At 37.3% G+C, this 20,451-nt stretch overlaps 1 protein-coding gene across 1 annotated transcript in view; it reads left to right on the top strand.

Moving 5' to 3' along the window:
• FER (FER tyrosine kinase) overlaps window positions 1-20,451 on the top strand; it is a 172,860-nt gene that overhangs the window by 104,586 nt on the left and 47,823 nt on the right. Inside the window, exons 13-15 of the mRNA XM_084278847.1 lie at window positions 4,445-4,501; window positions 7,639-7,754; window positions 8,177-8,271. Coding sequence (XP_084134973.1) covers window positions 4,445-4,501; window positions 7,639-7,754; window positions 8,177-8,271 — 268 coding nt within the window. The remainder of the gene's footprint in view (window positions 1-4,444; window positions 4,502-7,638; window positions 7,755-8,176; window positions 8,272-20,451) is intronic.

Raw genomic sequence — 20,451 nt, 5'->3', positions numbered from 1 at the left:
GTTAGAAAACTGGGTTTGCGGGTTTTTTTAATGCCAGAATGATATACTGGTGTGATGTAGATGGAAGCATCTCTTCTCTTAGATTCTTTCTTACTATCCACTGAATAAACTGCTTTGGTGTAGTTTAACCGTGCTATATTGTCACGTGTCTTGAGATACTTTAAAAAGTCCAACAAATGTAAAGTTCTGACCTTTTTTAACTTAATATTTCTACTTGAAATGGTTTCTTCAACTTGACTAGTGCAGTGTGGTATAGGGACCATCTGCAGCTTCAGAGTTGAGTTCACAGATGGACCTGGGGACTGAGTTGGAAGTGCTTCACTACCATCACAGAATATAAAGCCCTGAGTTCAGTTTCCAGCCTCTCTTCTCAGTGTCATGTTGCTTAGGAGGAAATTACAATGTTAGGAGAAAATTATAGACTTAGGTAGTGTTAGGGCTTAGACACTTCTCTCTACATAGGGTTTACAGTGTTAAATGTGTCCTGCAGCAGCTGAACTTTTTCTCCTCTTTCAAAAAGTAATCTCAAGTGTATTAGTTTACTTTCCAAATAGAGGAATATGTTGTGGCATGAAGGCTGCTATCTTTTATCCAGAAGCTCAACAATAGCACTCACACGAAGTGAAGCCTATGTAACAGATTGGAAAAGAAGGGAGGAGAGTTGTATTTTGATACTTCCTAGTTGGAAAAAAATTACCGTTTTCATAGTCCTTAAGGTTTTCATTAAACCTGAAAGAGAGGAACCAGGAAGGAGTGTACCATAAAGAGCTTGTGGGTGAGGGGGAAGAAATTATATAGATGGAAGTTGTGGGATGCAGTTTCTATTAATTGTGTGGCAATACGTATTTTCTGTTAATCTCGCATGGATCATCTGGCAAATATTCCTGGAGTCAGGTTCTGCTTTGAATACACAAGCTAAAAGACTAACTGATGAGAAGTGGAGGTGAAGAGAAAGCTATATGCCAAGGGTTGCACCATTTTCTTCAACTATCTGCTTTTGAGGTCTTTGTGGGTGGTGTCTGATGAGTAGTGAATGAGCATCTCTGAGGAGATTCCAGCTAGAAGCTGGAAGCACCTGCCCCCTTTTCAGTCTCCTCGCTCAGCCGTGTAGCCACAGAAATGGCACACGAATGATGAGACTCCCAAGTTTAAGATGCAGTTGGTATACTTTCAAAAGTAAAGAAAGATTTGCATTCATACAAAGCTTTCATAAGCAGCAGACTCTCAATCTATGTACCTTTGAGATGAATATTTACTTATTGATACCTTGTGACACTGATACTAGCTGGGCAACATATCTTGTATATCCTCATCAATAAAGATTTATTTTCTAACAAGCTACAAGAATGTCAATAACAGAGCCATCAAACAGTCCTTTGATTGTGAAAAATCTGGCAGAACCATGATAATGTAATGAATGGGTTACACTGGTATAATAAATGACTGAAAGTTTTCGTACAGGTAGTAATTAATGTACTGATATAGTGATAACAAATACTTCAACAGATATTTGATTTCAGTCTATGGTGCCATTTTCTTTAATAAGTCCTCTGAAGGATAATCCATCAGAATTTTTCTCTTCATAAACAAGTCTTTCAAATGACATGTTGTCAATGTTTCCAAAAAGTCATTCACTGAAGTACTGAATCCTTGGAAGTAAGCAGTAAAAATTAAATCTTAATTCTATAATGGTTTTGGCTTTTACAGTACTTCCTTCAGTGTTAAAAACCATTATGTTAATACCTCAAAGTAGGGTTTTTTTGGTGGATTTTTTTCCTTACTGCTTTCTTTGCAAATTGTTTTCTTAAACTTGAGATTTACTGGTAAAGGAAAGTCTGCAGTTTGATGGCACTTTCTGTCTGGTTTTAGTGTAACAGCTTCTAAACAAGGCATCCAGTAAGCAAAAATAAATCTAGAAAATCTCCATTGAGCAGGACATTTAAAATTTTTAGCAAAATCAAAAGGAGGAGATGATGGAAATGTGTTATTTGGGACTTTTGATCCGTGAGGCAGTAGCTTTAATCAAGAATCTTGTCTGTAGGGGAAAAATTAATTGACGGTTATTGAGAATTTCCTTTCAAGTCTTCCAGTTCCCACCCAGGAAAGAGGAATGGCAAAGTGTGGGACCCATCACACAGCGGAGTGGTGCGGTGCAGGGCTAGGAGTTGTGTGCTGGAAGTCTGGGTGAATAGAGGCATTCAGAGAATATCTAGAATATGCACTGAGCACATCTTACAGGAGCAATGGCCTGTGAAATTCTGTGACACATGGGAAAAAAAGCATAGAAATCACAATAGCAGTGATGCACCCCCTCCTTTTTCTTATTCTTTGCTGAATTCCTGTCAGTCAAAGAATGTGGAGGCTAGTAATGAGTAGCCATCTTCCCAGCAAGGTGCATAGTACTCCTTTCATTCTTTCAGTTACCCAGAATATCTCTGCACTACTTGCAGAATGGGTTTCTCCTTGCAAAAAGAGGAACATATAAGTCAGTATAAGCCTCCACTTTCCTTAGGAGTTGACAGCAGACTTTGCTAGCTCTGCAGGTCAAGGGGAATAATGCTGATTCACAGTGCTGCCAGTGGGGAACATTTTGTTAAAGTTTTAGCCCCCATCTGAAGAGGAAGAATAATTTTCACAGCTTGAAAAGATGATTCCTTTAAGATGATCTCAAGCTTTATGTTACAAAAAGGTCATTCATGAAGCTTTGTACTCAGGTTGTGCTCAGTGTCCTGTTCTAGAGACAGAGAATTCAACAATGGCAGGGGATCTATGTGTGTATATATGTATATATACATATGTATGTGTATACACATGTATGTATGTATGTATATGATTTTTGTGTTTGCGTATATATGTGTGTGTGTGATTTTTAAAATGTCTTCCCTTGGCTTCCTTACCTAGAGGGTCAACATTTCCCTCTTTAGTTACCTGTCTCACTAACATAAAAAATAATAATTATACATTCCACATTTTCCTTTAAAATTTAAAATGTGTTAAAGGTAGTGGTGACTATTGCAGTGTCTTCTGTCTGGATTCAGTGTTTGGCAGAAAATTTTGATGTAATACCTGTTTTTCAGCAGATGGCATGGCTTGACCTAGCATATTACAGGCTAGTTGCTCCTACAACAGGAGGGCGAATTGGCAGATTCCCTATGGAAAATCCTTGTTGCTAAATTGTAGAGAGATGACTATGATGGATGGAATTACCTGATGGACAAGTGATATGTATCTAAAGACTTTTAGTCAAAGGCTCAATGTCCAATCGCAGATCAGTAACAAGTGGTGTCCTTCAGGAGTCTGTATTGAGGTTGATAGTGATCAATATTGTTACTAATGACATAGGCAGTGGAATTGAGCCCACTCTCAGCAAGTCTGCAGATGACACAAGCTGAGTAGTTAAGTTGATATGCTAGAGGGAAGCTACACCATCTAGAAGGAATTTGACAGGCTTGAGGACAAGGCCTTTGTGAAAGTGAGTGAGACCAAATGCAAGGTCCTGCCCCTGCTTTGGTACAATGCCCAGTATCAAGACTGACTTGGGGATTAAGGGATTAAGAGCAACACTGGAGAAGGACTCCCTGGGGATCCTACTGGATGAAAATTTGGACATGATGCAACAGTGTGTAGTCACAGGCCAGAAAGCCAGCTGTATCCTGGACTTCATCAAAAGGTGCATGATCAGCAGGATGAGAGAGGTGTTTCTGCTCCTCTAAATCCACTCTCGTGAGATCCCACCTGGAGTAGAGCGTCCAGGTCTGTGATCTCCCGTAGGAAGACATGGACCTGTTGGAGCAAGTTCAGAGGAGGGCCACAAAAATACTCCGTGGGCTAGAGCACCTCTGCTGTAAAGAGTTGTTCAGCCTGGAGAAGAGAAGGCTATAGAGAGACCTTTTTTCAGCCTTTCAGTATTTGAAGGGGACTTACTAAAAAGATAGAGATTTTTTGACAGGATCTGTAGTGAGAGGACAAGGGGTAATGATTTTAAACTGAATTAGTGTAGGTTTAGATTGGATACAAAGAAGAACTTGTTTACAGTGGTGGTGGGTGAGACTCTGGAACAGGTTGCCCAAAGAAGTTGTGGATGTCCCATCACTGGAAATGTTCAAGGTCAGCAGAGTGAGGGGCAGTAATATTGTTTATGTGGTGATATGTAGATGAGGTGCTAACTTCCACAGCTGGTGTGAAAAATTGCATAGTGCTCTATCTACATGCATACTGTCATGTGTTAGGCTTAATCTTCTGATGGAAGTTTCCTGTATGATATATTTTAATATTTTATGGTATAGCAGGTTTTCTAAACTATTTTATGAAAACTGAGATTTAAAACTTCCTGGCATGCTTTTGATTGAGTAATCTGAATATAATGCTTTTTTAGCTTCATTTCTACTGAAATGCATGTTATATTTGCACAGACTGAAAATTATTCTTTCTTTATTTTCTGTAGGATAAGAAATGGGTTCTCAATCATGAAGACGTCACACTGGGAGAATTACTGGGCAAAGTAAGTAATCAAGTGAGCCTAACAACATTTAAATAAGTATATATCAAACTTTAAGCCTATGCATTTCCTGTTTACATCATCCTTTAAATTACTGTGGTATGCAATTTTTGTATCAATTCTTTTACTTTAATACACAGGACAGCATTGCACTTTAAATAAATGTAAATCACATTTACTGGTAAATGATATTATGAACCAGCATACGTATTTTTCTCCTTTGAAAGGCTTTAAGATAACTAGATCTCTGTAAAGCATGATGTGCCTGTTTTCCTTTGTGCAGTCTTACAAAAATGTTGCAAGACATAAAACATAAAAAGGTTTATGTTATTAAGTATAAAATTTATGTACATATAAAATTTTATAAAAGATTTGTTAAAATCCATATTTGTTATTTTTTTGTTGCTTTTGTATGATTTATTAAATGTTAGCTAGCTTCATAAATTTATATGTATAACTCATATATAGTGTAGCTTGTATCACAAACTTTGCTTAGGAGCTTTAAGTCTCTACAGTCAGGTAATCCTAGCACCTCACTTCAATTTTTAGTACCTTTACACCCACAAAGACAGTTGTGATTGCCACTCTGGACAAAATGTTCCAAAAGATTTCCCAAAAACCGAAAAATGGGCTTAAATGAGGAGGAGACAAATGAAAGCAGTAATTGCTTTCTCACTATGGTACACACTAAAAGAATTGATAAACCACTCAAGAAGTGGGAGAATTAAATCCTGTCATAAAATTCTGACAGAAAATCTCTTTTGGCAACATAAGATGACAAAAAGTATTACCTGCTGGTAGACAGACTGTCTACATAAAATAAAGGTACTGTAACAGTTACCCAGTCTTAAACAGAGTAGTATCAGGGTAAAAAATAAAGACGTTTCTGTTGGTAAAAAGCTTTGTCCTGCTAAAAATAAATAGGAATGAATGTCTTCATGAGTAAAGACAGTTAAAGCAATCTGAAAATTGAAAGATTTAGTAAACTGAATTTCCATTGTGTTACATGTTGTTGGCACAAAGCATTTTTAACATTCAGTAAAGGTAACTCAGTGCTTAGAGGTGATTATTGAAGGATGTGTTCTTTAAAATATATAGACAATGGGGTAAAAACTTTCTTGGAAGACAGTATAAACCTGTTATGCAAATAACAGGACTATCAGCATCCATATGGCCATTCACCATGGAAGAGTGTGGTTAAAACCTTATGTTGCCTGGAAAAGATGATGAGGAAAAATATGCTTAATAAAAATAAAAATTAAAAAAATCTTAATGCGTAGGGGGATGCAAATCATAGAAAATATGAAGATTTTTCTTTACCTTAGGAGTCAATTCAGTTAATTTACTAAATATTAATTCTATAATAGTCCACAAAATGAAAATTTGATGAAAGTTATATTAGAAATTGTGTGTGTATATAAACAAAATAATTTATAAAAGAAAAAAAAATCAGTACTTAGATAGTTCTTAAGGCAGGTTCAACATTCACTGTTAAATACTTCTGACCAGAAGAATAGAGGAAAAGTGTGTCTGGAGCAACTCAGATTCTGACTTTTGGGCAATTCATGCCATGTGAATATCAGAGGTAATGTCCTGGGCCTGTAGAACTGTTATTTCTGAAAGTCAATTTGATGTCATAAATCTTAGGACTAGCTTGCTAGCTATATGTTCCTTATTCTACAGCATACAAAATAATACTGGAAACCTGTGTTTGGGCCTAAATTTTTTCCCTTATTACTATTAATGTTTTCCACCTGTGAGATTTTTTCCCCACCCTTTTCTTTCTTTGGTGATAGCATAATCAAATACATGATACAATGAAACCTTTGTCACTCAGGAAAGACAGGAAAACAATTCTAGCAGAGTTTTGCTTGTTTTTGAAGTTACATACAGAAACAGAGAATGGACCAGAGAATGTTAGGGGCTGGAAGGGACCTCTGGAGATCATCTGGAACCACCCTGCCAGAAATGGATCACATAGAGTAGGTCACACAGGACAGCTTCCAGGCAGGTTTTGAGTATCTCCAGAGGTGGAGACTCCATACCCTCTCTGGGTGGCGTGTCCCCGTGGTCTGTCACTCTCACGGTAAAGAAGTCTCCTTGTGTTTAGGAAGAACTTCCTGTGTTCCAGTTTATGTGCGTTGCCTCTTGTCTTGTCACTGGGCACCACTCAAAAAAGACTGAAACCAGGATGCAGAAGTTGCTTTCATGTGAAAATTTATCAGCTGTAGATTTAAAATTGAGTTTGGGAAATGTAAAACAACTAAAATTATTGGGGCTTATTTTTTTTTCTTGGGTTTTTTTCATTTATACCAGTGTTTTTTTATATTGCCCCAGAACTTCATTCTTCCTTCAACTTGTGTCCTAATCATTTTGATTTTCATTTTGATTTTATTACAGTAAAAACCACATCTAAGGTCTTTATTTATATCCGTTTTATTCTATGAAAGCTGAAAAAACCCAACCAACTTACCCTGGGGGTTTGTTGGTGAACTAAAAAATACAATTATAAAAGGATCTATTTTCTGAAGCCTTGTCCAAATGTGTGGCCTTACATTCTTGCATTTATGGAGCAGAGCTTGAGCTTAGCTTCTAGCAAAGTGATGGATCACACAACTTTTTCACTGACAATACTTGTTCTGAAGTGTTTTAAATTTATGATCAAAATTCATATTAAATTTTTACTTTTTCTTATTTTGCATTTTCTTTTACTTGTATATATACAGGAATCTGTGGTATTTTGAAGTGTTTTCTCATAGCTTCACAGATTATTTTTTTTTTGTCTCTTACAGACCATCAGTAAAAAACTGCTGATCAAATGCAGTAGAGTAAAAATAAAAGAGTGCAGGAGTAAGTGTGTGATAAAAAAAGTACTATTGTCAGTGTTCATTGACTTTTGAAGATACCACAAGGGTTTATAGGAAAATTGAAATTACACAGTTAATGTATTTTTTCTCTTTCCAGCAAGGTCAAAGTGAAACTCATATGCTGTGTCCATATAAAAAATGTATTATGTCTGTGCAAACTGCACTTTTTAGGGGCTGATATTGGAAGAAAACCTCATGTGTCTGCATTATTTTTCTGGAGGTTCCTGAAAATTTTGTTTATTTGGAATGAGATGGTTTTCTTCCTGATTTCAGGGTAATTTTGGTGAGGTGTACAAAGGAACATTAAAGGATAAAACTCCAGTTGCTGTAAAAACTTGTAAAGAAGATCTTCCTCAGGAATTGAAAATAAAATTTCTGTCAGAAGCCAGGTAGGTCCTTTAAATTTAATGGAAATGTATACTTCTTATGGAGTTTTTTTCAAGTTTTATTACTAGATGGATTACAAAATCTGACCTTCCAAAAAAATGTAAAGAAGCAGTGGTTAAAACTCTTTCCTCTCCCTGAGTACATTCCACAACAGTTGCCCTGGTAACTACACATAGGCATTTTTAATACGTGAATACTGTAGCATCTGCACTTGCTGTAACTGGCTCTTCAGCAAAGCAAGCTGTGCCTATAAAACACAATTTTGTTATTGTAAGTGCTTCCATTTAAAACTTCTTCCAAGATGTGCCATGAGGATTGGGATTGATTAAAATAACATTAAGGGGTTAAGATATTTTCCTATAATATATAATCAGTTTGTGCTATAAACTTTATTAATGTCATAAACTTGCTGTGTGTTTTGCAGAATACTGAAACAGTATGATCATCCTAATATTGTAAAACTTATAGGAGTTTGCACACAGCGACAACCTATTTATATTGTTATGGAACTTGTTCCAGGTAATTTTTTTCTATTTCTTTTTTTAGCATATTTTCAAAGGTATTGTTTCTGTAATGAAAAATACATTGTCTTCTAATGGTATTTATTTGCATTCTTATGACTGATGTCAGCCGTGTTGTAAAGCTTCAAAAGTACTAGATTCTGCTACCTTTGGCATGGAGTGAGCTCCACAAATCTGATGTAAGATTTTCTGTAGCCATTCAAGAAGTTGCTGAAATGTATCTCAGCTTTCTTCTCATTTTCCTTCTTCCAAGATATTACATGGTACTTCCTTTAACAATAGAGTTATGTAATGAATGTGAGGAAGCTTGTACCTAAAGAAACTTCGTGAACTGGGTAAATATTTTAGTTTTAGTGACTAAGATTTGGATCATCTTCAGTAGTATAAGAGTTTTTTTCTTTACCACAATATATAATGCAGTTTATGGGTTGCTTTTCATTTATTTTGTAATTTTGAGTTTGTATTATCGAGTAATGGCTGGACAAATGATAACAGCTATTAGGCATTTTTACCTCTTTGTTGATTTGCTCAGCAGCTGGAAAATGTGTGGGTTTGGTAGCCTTTAGAACTAATTAAAGTGCAGTACTGTATTTGTTTTATATATCGCTGGATTTGTCAAAATTATACAGAAAGTTATTTAAAGAACCATTTCATTCGTAAGGACTTAAATTGTTTATAATTCTTGAGTACTGGCTTTAGTACAAGAGCACTGATGAGATTATTGGAATTTTCTGCCTTTGTTCGATTAGATTTTATTAGATTATTTTATTTGTAGGTATGATTAACTTTATTAAAATGGAGACTAAAAACGTTGTCCTGGGGTTTAAGGCATACTCTAGTAATCAGCTTCTCCAGACACCTCTGAAGATAAAAATAAATCCTGATATTTTAACACCGTTTTCATTCTGGTTCCGGGTTTTCAGAGCCTAGGAAAAGTTCTTGAAACATATAATAAAATTCAAGGAGGAATTAGTGAGAATCTTTCTCTGATTCCCATGCCTATTTTGCAGTCCAACTCTATGCAAAAAATCTTCTGTCTACCGGATTTGAATTTGAAGAAGCTTCTTAATTCTTATCTTGACCTCTGGATAGCTTCCTTGCCTGCCTGCCCTCATAAGCACTGTACTATATTCAAGCCTTTTCCCTATTGCTCTACACCTTGGCTAGCACACCATGATACTGGACCCAGTCAGCTAGGAATGATAAGGATGCCAACTCTGAAGAAGTTGGCAGAGGAAAGACAAAACAATTAGCTCATAGAAACAATGATTCTCATGGTACTAATTTTCTGGTTTTTAATGGCAAGTTTAGATAAGTGTACATAATGTAATAATTACTAGTGCTCTGATTTGATATTTAATGCTGCCCTTTGAAGAACAAAATAGTGGTAGGCTTGTTGACTGCCACTCAGCACAACCTTCTCAGTACCTGTTCTGTCTCTTACTTGTCATAAACATGTTTACGCTTGAAGGTGTTTAAGCTGCTTAACTCTGACTTCTTTTTAATAACTAAAAATGGCATGTTTTAGCATATAATTGTATTCTGTAAATCTATGGCTGAGGAGGGGTGTTATTAATAAATGTCTGACAGTTTCTTCCTTGAGGAAAAAACAAGAAACATCTCCACATAATTTGGAATTTCTTCTGTGTTTTCTGAGTTCTGTTTAATGCTTGCATTTTTTGTTACAGTTTTTATATCCCAGATACATGTAGGCTATACACTTACTATGTCTTTCAAGGATGCTGTGTGTGGTGTGGCTTGTTAGCAGCTAATTCTGCCTGTCATTCCATATTCAGATTTCAGTTCAAATTCTTAGTTTGTACAGGTGATCAAATTTTATTTTGAAACTTAGTACTTTATGTTGAGAGATGCTACTCTGTTATTGATGCTGTAATAAATTGTCCCCACAGAGAAATCTTTTTTCTTTGTTGCAAATGGAAATGGGATTAAAAACTATGCATCTGGATATAGTCATCAGTGAAAACAATAGAGAAGGTGGCAGATGCATATTTAAACATCTGTGCATCCATTTTTACATGCAAAAATAACCTTGATGTTACCAACAGATAACAGAGAAAGAAAGCACCTTGTCAGACATCATAGGTAGACCCTTTTTCTTGGTGTGTGTGGTAACATAACAGGTGATACATGTCCTAAAGCAAGAATCACATTGATAAAGAAATCTGAAGATTGGTGACACAGCAAGGATTAACTGAAATAACAAATTAGGTAACAGAATATGTTGTAGATAGATAACCGAAGTGAAAAGGTAGATGAAAAATTGTATCTGTTAATGGAAGAGAACCATCATTGCCTTACTCTTTACTTGCTGTTGACATACTGATCTCACTGTATATATCCTCCCAGTGTCGATCCATCATAGATTACTTCAGTACAAAAAGACTTGGTTATCTTTTTTCAATCCACGTCCTGTCAGGAAATGAAGGAAATATCTTAATGTAAAGTGTATGTGCATTGTGTATGTTTTCTTTAAGGGATTCCTCTTGTAGGAAGGAGAACATCATCCTGAAAGCACGTAGTCATGGCATCTTTTTCTAGGCTTTGTTGGGATAAGGTTACTCTAGTCCTTCCTGCTTCTTCAGCAACATCTACTGAAAAAAAACCCCTAGTCCTTTAAACTGAGAAAGGAGAAGGCCTGAAAAGACAGAACTTGGGTTTTTTTGTTACTGTAACCATATTTTTATGATGGTTATGTTGATCATGACATAGACCTAGGATGCTTTACCAACCAGATTGAAAACATGTGACTAAGTTTTAGTGATTTTTTTTTTTATTAATTAATTTGTGCATTATTCTTGTATCAAGAGACTCTGGAATATTATTTAAGATCTGAGTGTTTCCAGGTAAGCAACTGTTTCTATTGCCCAAAATAAGACATGTAATAGTTTCTCTGAATACCAAAGAACATATTCTGCTAACTGTTTTTTATTCTTTGTGACAGGCAGTGGTGGTTTGGTCCTGGCTGGAAGCCAGATGCCCACCAAAGTTGCTCTGTCACTGCCCTTTTTAGCTGGATGGGGGAGAAAATATATACTGAGAGGCTTAGGAGTTGAGATATGGACAGGGAGAGATAATTCTGCAGTCAGTGTCACAGGTAAAAAAGACTCAACACAAAATAAAGGAAACAAAACTCTCATTTACTACACTGCACTGCACACCCAGTGGCACCAGAGTCGGGTAATGAGAAGTGTGACCAGATCTTAAAGCACCTCCCCCCACCGCTCCCTTCTTAGCTGACTTTAGTCATGATTTCGCTCCCTTCTTCATCCCCATTTTGACACAGGGAGGAGCAGGGACTGGGGTAATGTTTTTTTTTTCACAGTTCTCATGAGTTGTTTTCCTTCTTGGCTGGGGTGGGGTGCGGAGCAGTCCTCAGACCCTTCCCCTGCTGCACCATGGGGTCCTACCCATGGGAGACACATCTCCACGAACTTCTCCAACATGAGGTCTTTCTGTCAGGGCTTCAGCTCTTCACCAACTGCCCCAGCATAAGTCATTTCTATGGGGTGCAATCATAAGTTGTAGAATGCCTCTCAGTCTCTCAGACTGCTCCAGCTTTGTCCCCAGCAGAGTCACAGCCTCTCCTGCAGAAAACCTGCTCCAGCATGAGTCTCTGTCTCGCTCATCTCTGTGTCTCTGTCTCTCTCCATGGGCTGCAAGTGCTGGCAGAGGCTTGGTCACAGCGTCTTCTGCATGTCTTCACCTACTTCAGCATGGGGCCTCTCCATGGGCTGCAGGTGGGGCCTCAGCCTTCTCCATGGGCTGTGGGTAGACACCCTCTCCAATGTGGGTTTCTCCATGGGCTGTAGATGGGATCTGTGCTCCCTATCATCATCCATGGGCTGCAGGGGGACAGCGTGCTTCATCATGGTCTTCTCCGCAGGCTGGAGGGGAATCTTTCTGTCTGGCACCTGGAGCACCTGTACCCCCAACTCCTTCTTCCCTGGCCTTGGTGTCTGCACGGTTTCTCACCTCTCCTCACTCCCTTCTCTGGTGGCAAAAAGCGTCTGTTTGTGGGTTCTTTCCCTCTTAAATGTGATTCCTGGAGGTGCTGTGACCATCACTGATGGGCTTGGCCTTGGTTAGAAGCAACTCTGGCCTTGAGCCAGATGGTGTTTGCTTTGTTGGGCCTGCAGAGAGCTCTGTCTGCTTCTTGCAGAAGCTACCCCTCCTCCACCAGAACCCAGCCACACAAAACTATGACCCACACGTACCACAGATAAAAATCTGAGTGAGTTGTGGTGGCTACCTACCAGTAAGAAACCCCAGTCAGTATTCTAATGACCATTATTTGGGAGGTATGTACATCTGTATATATTGTATAGTTTAGATTTATTATTGCTTTCTAAAAGCTATTCTTCTAATTGATTAAAAATTTAACTCATTGAAATATTCTCTGCTACATAAAATCAGAATCTAAAATGCATGTTGCAGCAACACTTTCTTTCATATATACATGGAAAGTTACAGGCATGGAAGAGATGTGATGTAAAACTGCCATTCAGGAATTTACAGTGAGAGCTAAAAAAAAACCAAACCCAAAACTGAGGTATTTTTGAGATGACAAGCCATTTGGTACCAGTCTTCCCGCCTCACCTTCCCAAAATTGCCAAGATAGCCATTGAAATTGATTCCTTAATAGTTTTTGATATAAAAATTTTTATACTTGTAAGTTTACAGAAATCTGTAGAAAAATACTTTTTTACAGGATTAACTTATGCTAGCTAGCTGCTGTGAAAAAGCAACTTAGCAAAGCAGATGGTTTTTAAATGTTGATTTGTGATTTCATAATGGATAAATTTGTAATAACCTTTAAAGCACTCTTGCAAATAATTATTCATTTTTACCTAAATGGCATTGAAATATTAACTAAAAAAACCCTAGTGTCCACATCCTTTCAAGGATCCAACACTGAAACTGCTCTATGGCTTCTCGACTACTATGTAATAAAAATTAACCTAAATTTTACAGAAGTATAGTTATTTTTCCTGTGAATGTTTAGTAGACTAAGAACTGAGAAGACAGTATTTGGAAACACTCTTTGTATTACAATATTTTGTTAACAGACAGCTTCTCACAGAGATTTTCTTTCTTGTTTGGTAGCTATGACACTTTTCCTATGACAACTATAGTTACCAGTTTGAAAATACTGAAGACTATTAAAAAGAAAAAAAAAAAGTGAGCAGAACACCTGTGTATTTATGGGATCGCTTTTGTGCATGCACTTTGTATTCCTAATAGAAATTGGACTTTTATTTGTCTTTAGCTGTGTCCTTTGCTCATGTATTCTGATTTCCTATTGCTAGCTACTACATTTCACAATCTAGCGGAACTTTTAATTTAGGAGGCACCTGAACAATGCATACGTGCATGTCCTCCGCACCCTCGTGTGAAGTCAGGTGTGCTGGTTTCTAGATAGAGGCACTCCGTTAATCTCGACTCCCTGGGTGTGTGGTGTGATGTCTTGAGCCACACAGCACATGATATGAGATCCAGAATCAGCATAATTTCTTGTAGAATTCTCTGTGCAGTGAGCTGCACCGTGTAATTCGTTTAAGCATCTGCTGATCATCTGCATTGCACACGCATAGGAAGTGGGATTCATCCAGTGGAGGGCTGTGTTTTAATAGTAAGCTGTACTCCAAGAGAAGGAGTCTTGGTTTACGACTCTGAGCTTTATATTGCAGCAGTACCTGGAGAGAATACAGTCAGTAAAGTCTCCTTCCTGATTTTGACTCCAGTGGTGCTACCGAATAGAGAGGAACATTATTTGACTGACAGTTTCTTCTTCTGTCTCCACTGGCCAAGAGCAGGTTTCAGATGCTGTGTTTGCACATGGCTAATGGGAGCTCCATGCCAAAAAGGCATGTTTTATTGTGCAGTACAGGGAAGTAAGTCCTACTGTAATTGCAGTATCATGTGGTGAATTTTAAATCCTGCATTGAAGGAGTAGAAATTACTCAGATCACTCCAGGAAAAGCAGAGTACAACTCTTAAATTGATGTATACTGCCCAAGATGTTCATAGCTTTCAGAAATCTGTTCAGAAATATTAGACTACTGGAACCAGTTAATACAGCGAAGAGCTCTGATAACCATATAGGTTGCTGTAAGTTATTTTCTTTGCAATATTCTTGTTTTTCTTCTTACTGCTTTATAATGAAATGTCAGCTGAGATGAATTGGTAAGTTTTGTTGCAAAGAGTATTTGATGGAGATTTTTCTGGTATATTCAGATCTAAAAATACAAATACTGGATTATTTCACAACTTAATACAGTAACTTTTTAGTAATCTGTTGTGATACATTTTATGCATTCAGTTTTTTCTAATACAGAAGATGTTAAAGAGAGAATTTCAGGAAAAGAAACCTGGTATGTTTAGATCAGTGCAAATGCTTGATGCTTGTATAGATCCTTGAGTTTGGCCTACAGACAAGACTAACCTGACTGAAAAATAATGTATTAAATCTGGGGTATTAGTCTTAAAATTGTTCAGTGAGTGTTGCTGCATACTTGAGAGAGTGAATGTAGTCAAGAAGAAACCAGACTGGAATTTTCTAATGTAGATAAGTCTTTGTCGGGGATGGTTTCCAATACGAGCCACAGCAGAACTTTGTGTGAAAGTACAGTTTATAATACTGTAAATATCAAGTAAATTTTCTGTGATGCCACATCAATATTAAAAAAAAAACCAAAAGCTTTTTACCCCTTTTCCAGGTTAAGGTATTCATTTTTCTTTGCTCAGTGCCTGTTTTCCCAGTGGGCATTTTTGTGCTTTATCCTGTGTTGTTGACCTTAAAACTGAAAAAAAAAAAATTAAAAAAAAAAGGCAGTAATTATGAGGACCTGCTTTGGTATTCAGAACAGGAAAAGAACAATTTGCCAGTGTCTCTTAAGGCCACACAGGGCATAAGGAGTTTTCATAACAGCTCATTTTTAGCAAATTTAGATGATGATCAGAGATACTGCCTGGAATACTGCTAGCATTATCTGTAAGCTGGCCAGAGTCCAGACTGTAACCTGAGACAAATGGATGCTGTATTTACATGGGGTGTAGGGAAGATTATCAGGAAAATGGTAAAGGGGTTGACAAAACCTTCTTCCTGTTCTTTTTTCCTTTCAGAGTGAATTCAGCATCTTTTCATGCAAAAAGAAGGGAAAAGAAGAAACTAGAATACCCTTCTCTTTTACCCTTCCTCACTGTTACCTTCCCAGTCCCAACTTTTCTCTTAATTTTCTTGGGTGATGATATTTCTTCTTTGAGGATAAGGGATTTTAGTCCACTGAAACACTCAGGATCACTTAACTATGTTTTCATCAGCTCTTAATTTTTCATGCAATCTCACATATAATCAAAATCAAAAACAAATTACAGGAGTCCCTTTAAACTTTGAATGTTGTTGGTTTTTGTCTTTCTAGTTTCAGGGGAAGAACAAAATGAATTCTAATCTGTAAAATGCAAAAAACAATCCAAAGCCACAAAATTGTTTCTTTGCCTCCTTTATTTTCACTTCAGTTTACTTGAATTTTAGCTAGCCCTGAAATTGGAATTCAATTTAGGTGTAGGAACTCTGCATGTTCATGAACTGAGTGCCCTAGAGTAGGGCATGTTGAAGATAGGTGTGCAATACTCTGGTGGTTACCAGTTCATTAACTGTTTCAACAGTTTATCTTGTAGAACCTTCAAAGGTGCCTCTGTCCTTTTGCTCCAGCAAAAAAAGTATGGAGAGGTTGTGAAGATAAGCACTGTGATCATATCTGCACGAGGTCTCTGGAAGGGTTTGTGTCACTGACAGTAGATGCAAATGTCTTTCTGTGTTCCAGTGGTTCATTCAGTGTAGTAGAAGGAATCATGTAGGCACGGTTTTTGTAACCTACTTCTTCAGCTGTTGGACTGTTTAATCACAAGCTGTTGACCTACTTTCTGTTTCAGGTTTCTATATATTTGAACATTTTTATCATCAACATAGTTAAAATGACATATTTTGAAAGAATTTTCTTTTTGCTGAGTCAGGGTTTCAAAAATAGGCAATTTAAGAATCTAGCTTGTCTGTTGAGTCTTAATTGAGATTGCACTAGCATATATATTATGACAGTATAATACATTATGAGTATATTACATATTATGATATTATGAAAATTAGATCTTTCTGTGCCAGATTCATACTTCATACAGTTGTGAATAGCTTTTAAAGAGTTCTTTCTCTTTGGCAAATCCATTGTGGCTGTAGGCCTTACTTAGCCTATTCCATCTGTGATCCACTCTTAGTATGACTCCCATACCCCCTCCCCGATGGGCATTTCTGGACATTTTTCACTCTAATGCATTGTAGATATTTATCAGGAGATGCACTAGTGTGCATTCCTGATGCCACCACAGAATTCCTAATTGATAATGGATATGTGGTTGCAGAAAAAAGCAACACCCTGTTTAACTGTGTGTGGAGTTTGTGTTTTGTGTTTTATTTCGGCTCATGCGAACACACATTAAAGTAGATTTGCTGAACACTTAGAGCTGGAAACAGGTTGCACTATGTCTGTGCATATAAACAGCTTTGAAAATACCCAGTAATCTAACAGCATGAGAAGGTTGTTTGAATTAGGTTTCAATTACGTATGTTCACCTTATATCTAGATGTATGCAGCTAGCTTTCAAGGTGGAGTTCAGCAAGGTTATAACATCCATCTTTGCAACTGGATAAGGTAACCTGTTCAGATTTGTACTGAATCATTTGGGATGCAAATTGCTTATACCATTGATGCAGAAACAATTCAGAGGTGACAGGCTTTATTAGCTCAGGTGCAGCACTGCTTGATTTCAGCTACACTGACTCCCAGGCACGTTCAGAAAGACCATAGCCATTTCTATAGTGCCTGTAACAGTTTCTGATAAGCCATTCTTAACCCGTTCTCTGGAGTTACTCCTGCACTATGTTCATGCTATGCTACCTGCAACTGGCTTTGGTCCAGCTTAGCTTACTGCATATCTTCTGAAGATAAGGTGACTTCTTTGCTACTTTCTGTATGTTACAGCATTTTTTTACTTCCACAGGATGCATTTGGTCAGAACCCTTTGCAAATACAGCCCAGTAGTCTTCCTGACCCGTCAGGCTCTCTTTTTGACCTTGTTTCAAAAACAGAGCTACATGGCATAAGAGAGAGATACCTATAGATCCACTGTAACTGATGCTAAGTTAGAGCTGGTACAGCCTACTAAATCTTAACTGACTTTTGCAGAATTACTCGTATTTTCTCTATGTAGTGAGGCTTCAGGGTGTAGCACCAAATCACAGCTGACTCCATGAGTTCCTGCAGTTAGTTGCACTGAAGCCAACAAACCCATTTGTAACCAAGGTCTCAGTACTGAGACTGAGTTGTGTATAATTTATTTGTTGATATGATCTACAATATCCATATTGACTGAGCTTTTCTGTTGAATGAATTATCATCTTGAATAAAGGATTGACGAGGCTAAGGATAGCTGAAGTACATGCACACTGCAGCTTACCTGAGTCTAAATTTAGCACTGTGGTCTGGGGTGCATCTGATTTCATACAGAAGACCTGGAATGTTGACTGGAGCTGAAAAGATGTTAACTTGCAGTTTCATATTATGTCATTCAGCTACTGTAATTTCTGTGTTCTATGGTGGGGCTCTTTCTCCTATTCCCTGCTTCTGGAGGCAGTTAAATCTCTGTAGAGATTTTTTTTTTTTTTTTTAGTTGTTCTCTTTAGAGACCTCTTAAAACTTTAAGAGAGCTTCACCTTTCTACCCCATTAGTTGTACTGTGCATCATCACTAGATAACTTTTGCCAGGAAATGTCACATCTGTGTCCTAGAAGACTAAGAGGTGATCTTGTAAATGTTTATAAAGGAGAAAATGTTTACAAGGGGAAGTACCCAGCCTCTTTACAATGGTCTGTGGAGACAGGACAATGGGCAATGACTGCAAGTTGGAGCACAGGAAGTTTCACACCAACGTACAGAAGAACTTTTTCACAGTGAGGGTGACAGAGCACTGGCACAGGCTGCCCATGGGGGTTGTGGAGTCTCCTGCTTTGGAGATATTCAAGACCTGTGTGGATGCCTACCTGTGTGACCTGTCCTAGGGAACCTGCTTTGTCAAGGGGGTTGGACCCAATGATCTCTTTGAGGTCTCTTCCAAGCCCTGCAGTTCTGTGATTCTGTGATCTTGCATTTGTGTCCTGAACCTTTGCTGCATGCTGTCAACAATTAGTGCAACAACAACAAAAAAGTAAAATTCTAGACATTAAAATTAGAGATTAGGTGCAGATTTTAACAGTGATAGTGCCCGTCTGGCTTTGTTTTCCATTCGATTATGTTTTTTCTCTGCAAGAGAGGGTTTAGTCCAGTGGCTGGCTCAATACCCAGCTGTTGCTAAAGCCACTTTCTGTCCATGTACAGTTTCTCACTGCAGAAATATGAACCATGTCGGTTTCTCTAGTTTTTTTCTCTCTCTTACTTTATCCTTTCCTCCTGCACTCAGTTAAGCTTCCAGCTCGCATTTTTCTTTGTTTCTACTTCGCAACCTGCCATGCTTCTGCATGTGCCACCTTCCCTTTTGTTGGGCACATCACCTAATGAAGAGTACACCCTTCACCAGGGGTTCCTCCTCTCTATATATGTCCACACTCACCTCCCCAGCCCTCTTGTAATAGATACACCATATATTTTTCCTCACTTCCCTCCTTCTTAGACTTGCACATGCACATGTGCCTCTGCTTTCCTATTTGCTGGGTGGTTTCCAGCTGTGGGGATATGAAAAGAAGGGGAATAGGTTCTGTTGAATGTCGTGTTTCTGTATTCTGTCATCCCATTAAAAGGAAGGGAAATAGCAGATAGAGTGTGCTGTAACCTTCTTCTCATCTTCATTTTATTGTAGTTTAGTTACTTTTTGCTCATGAATCATCTCCGTCGTGATACCATCACAGGTCTTCTGCCTAAAACTCATCTGTATCACAGTCCTGGTGCAAGCAACATCCCTGTGTACCTGTTGTTGATAATCATATCCTTGGCTCTTAATGCATGCCATTCTTTTAACTCATGTTTTTCCATTTCATCTTTTGTTTTCACATACATGCAGTTCCACTACTACTTTATTACTAACATTGTTTATACTACTCTGGCAAAACCTTTGAGTGGTAACAGCAATTTTTATTTGGTTTGCTTAATAGGAAAAAATGATTTTACCTGGCTTGCGTAGTAGTACTTTGTAGGCAATTAAAAACTTTAGGTTTATTTACATATGGAAATTGGAATATAAAAGTGGAAGCACTGCATTAAATATTATTATATTTTTAATATTTTGTCAAATACCTGCTTGCTTTCTTTAAAAAAATCTATTTTTTGCAATTGCTAAAGATATGTGTGTACTATTTTAAAACACAGTTTTAAGAAGCTGTGTTTAGGTTTGTTCTATTGATAACATCTATGGGATTAGGATATTGGGCAATAAAGAAACTCCAAATTTCTGTAGATTAGTCAAAAGACGGACTGTGTGAATCTTCAAATTTGTAAGTACTATCCGGTGCAGGTAAAGGTAATTTATAAGCTATTACAATAGCTTATAAAACAAGTATGAATATTGAATCATGGAGCTCCTCTGTGTTAGGTCACCATTTAGTGCTATGGCCAGCAGCATGATGCATCTGCATGATAAACGTGTGCATTAATGTAAGAGGAATTAAGGAAACTCTTTAAACAAGCTGTTACTCAACAAGGCTTTTTTAGTAAAGAAAAGTCTTTCTCTTTGTTAAAACTTTATAAGTAAATAATATTATATGTCTAGTTCCATAGCATTCTTAATAATTGCGATTATGTAAAGACACTAAATGTATGTAATTATTGATAAAATAAATTGTGTAATAATAATTTTCTACATATAAATACAAATAATGTATGTCTACATATATAAGTAGGAGCTTCATCACCATAATTTCAAAATGGTACTTTCATTACATTCAGCATGAATACTAGTTACAAAATAATGCCAAGAGTGTCTAGAACAAATAGGTAGGTACTATTTTGGCACCACCACAGGAGAATACTGGTGTACTCACAGTTGATTATAAATGCAGTTGAAGTCAGAGATTGCTGTATTTTGTAAAATGATTTAAAGTATTTCACTGCTGTTTCTT

Source organism: Gallinula chloropus, assembly GCF_964237585.1.
Source record: "Gallinula chloropus genome assembly, chromosome: Z".
NCBI classification, from domain to species: domain Eukaryota; kingdom Metazoa; phylum Chordata; class Aves; order Gruiformes; family Rallidae; genus Gallinula; species Gallinula chloropus.
This window is presented reverse-complemented; position numbering and strand designations above follow the sequence as displayed.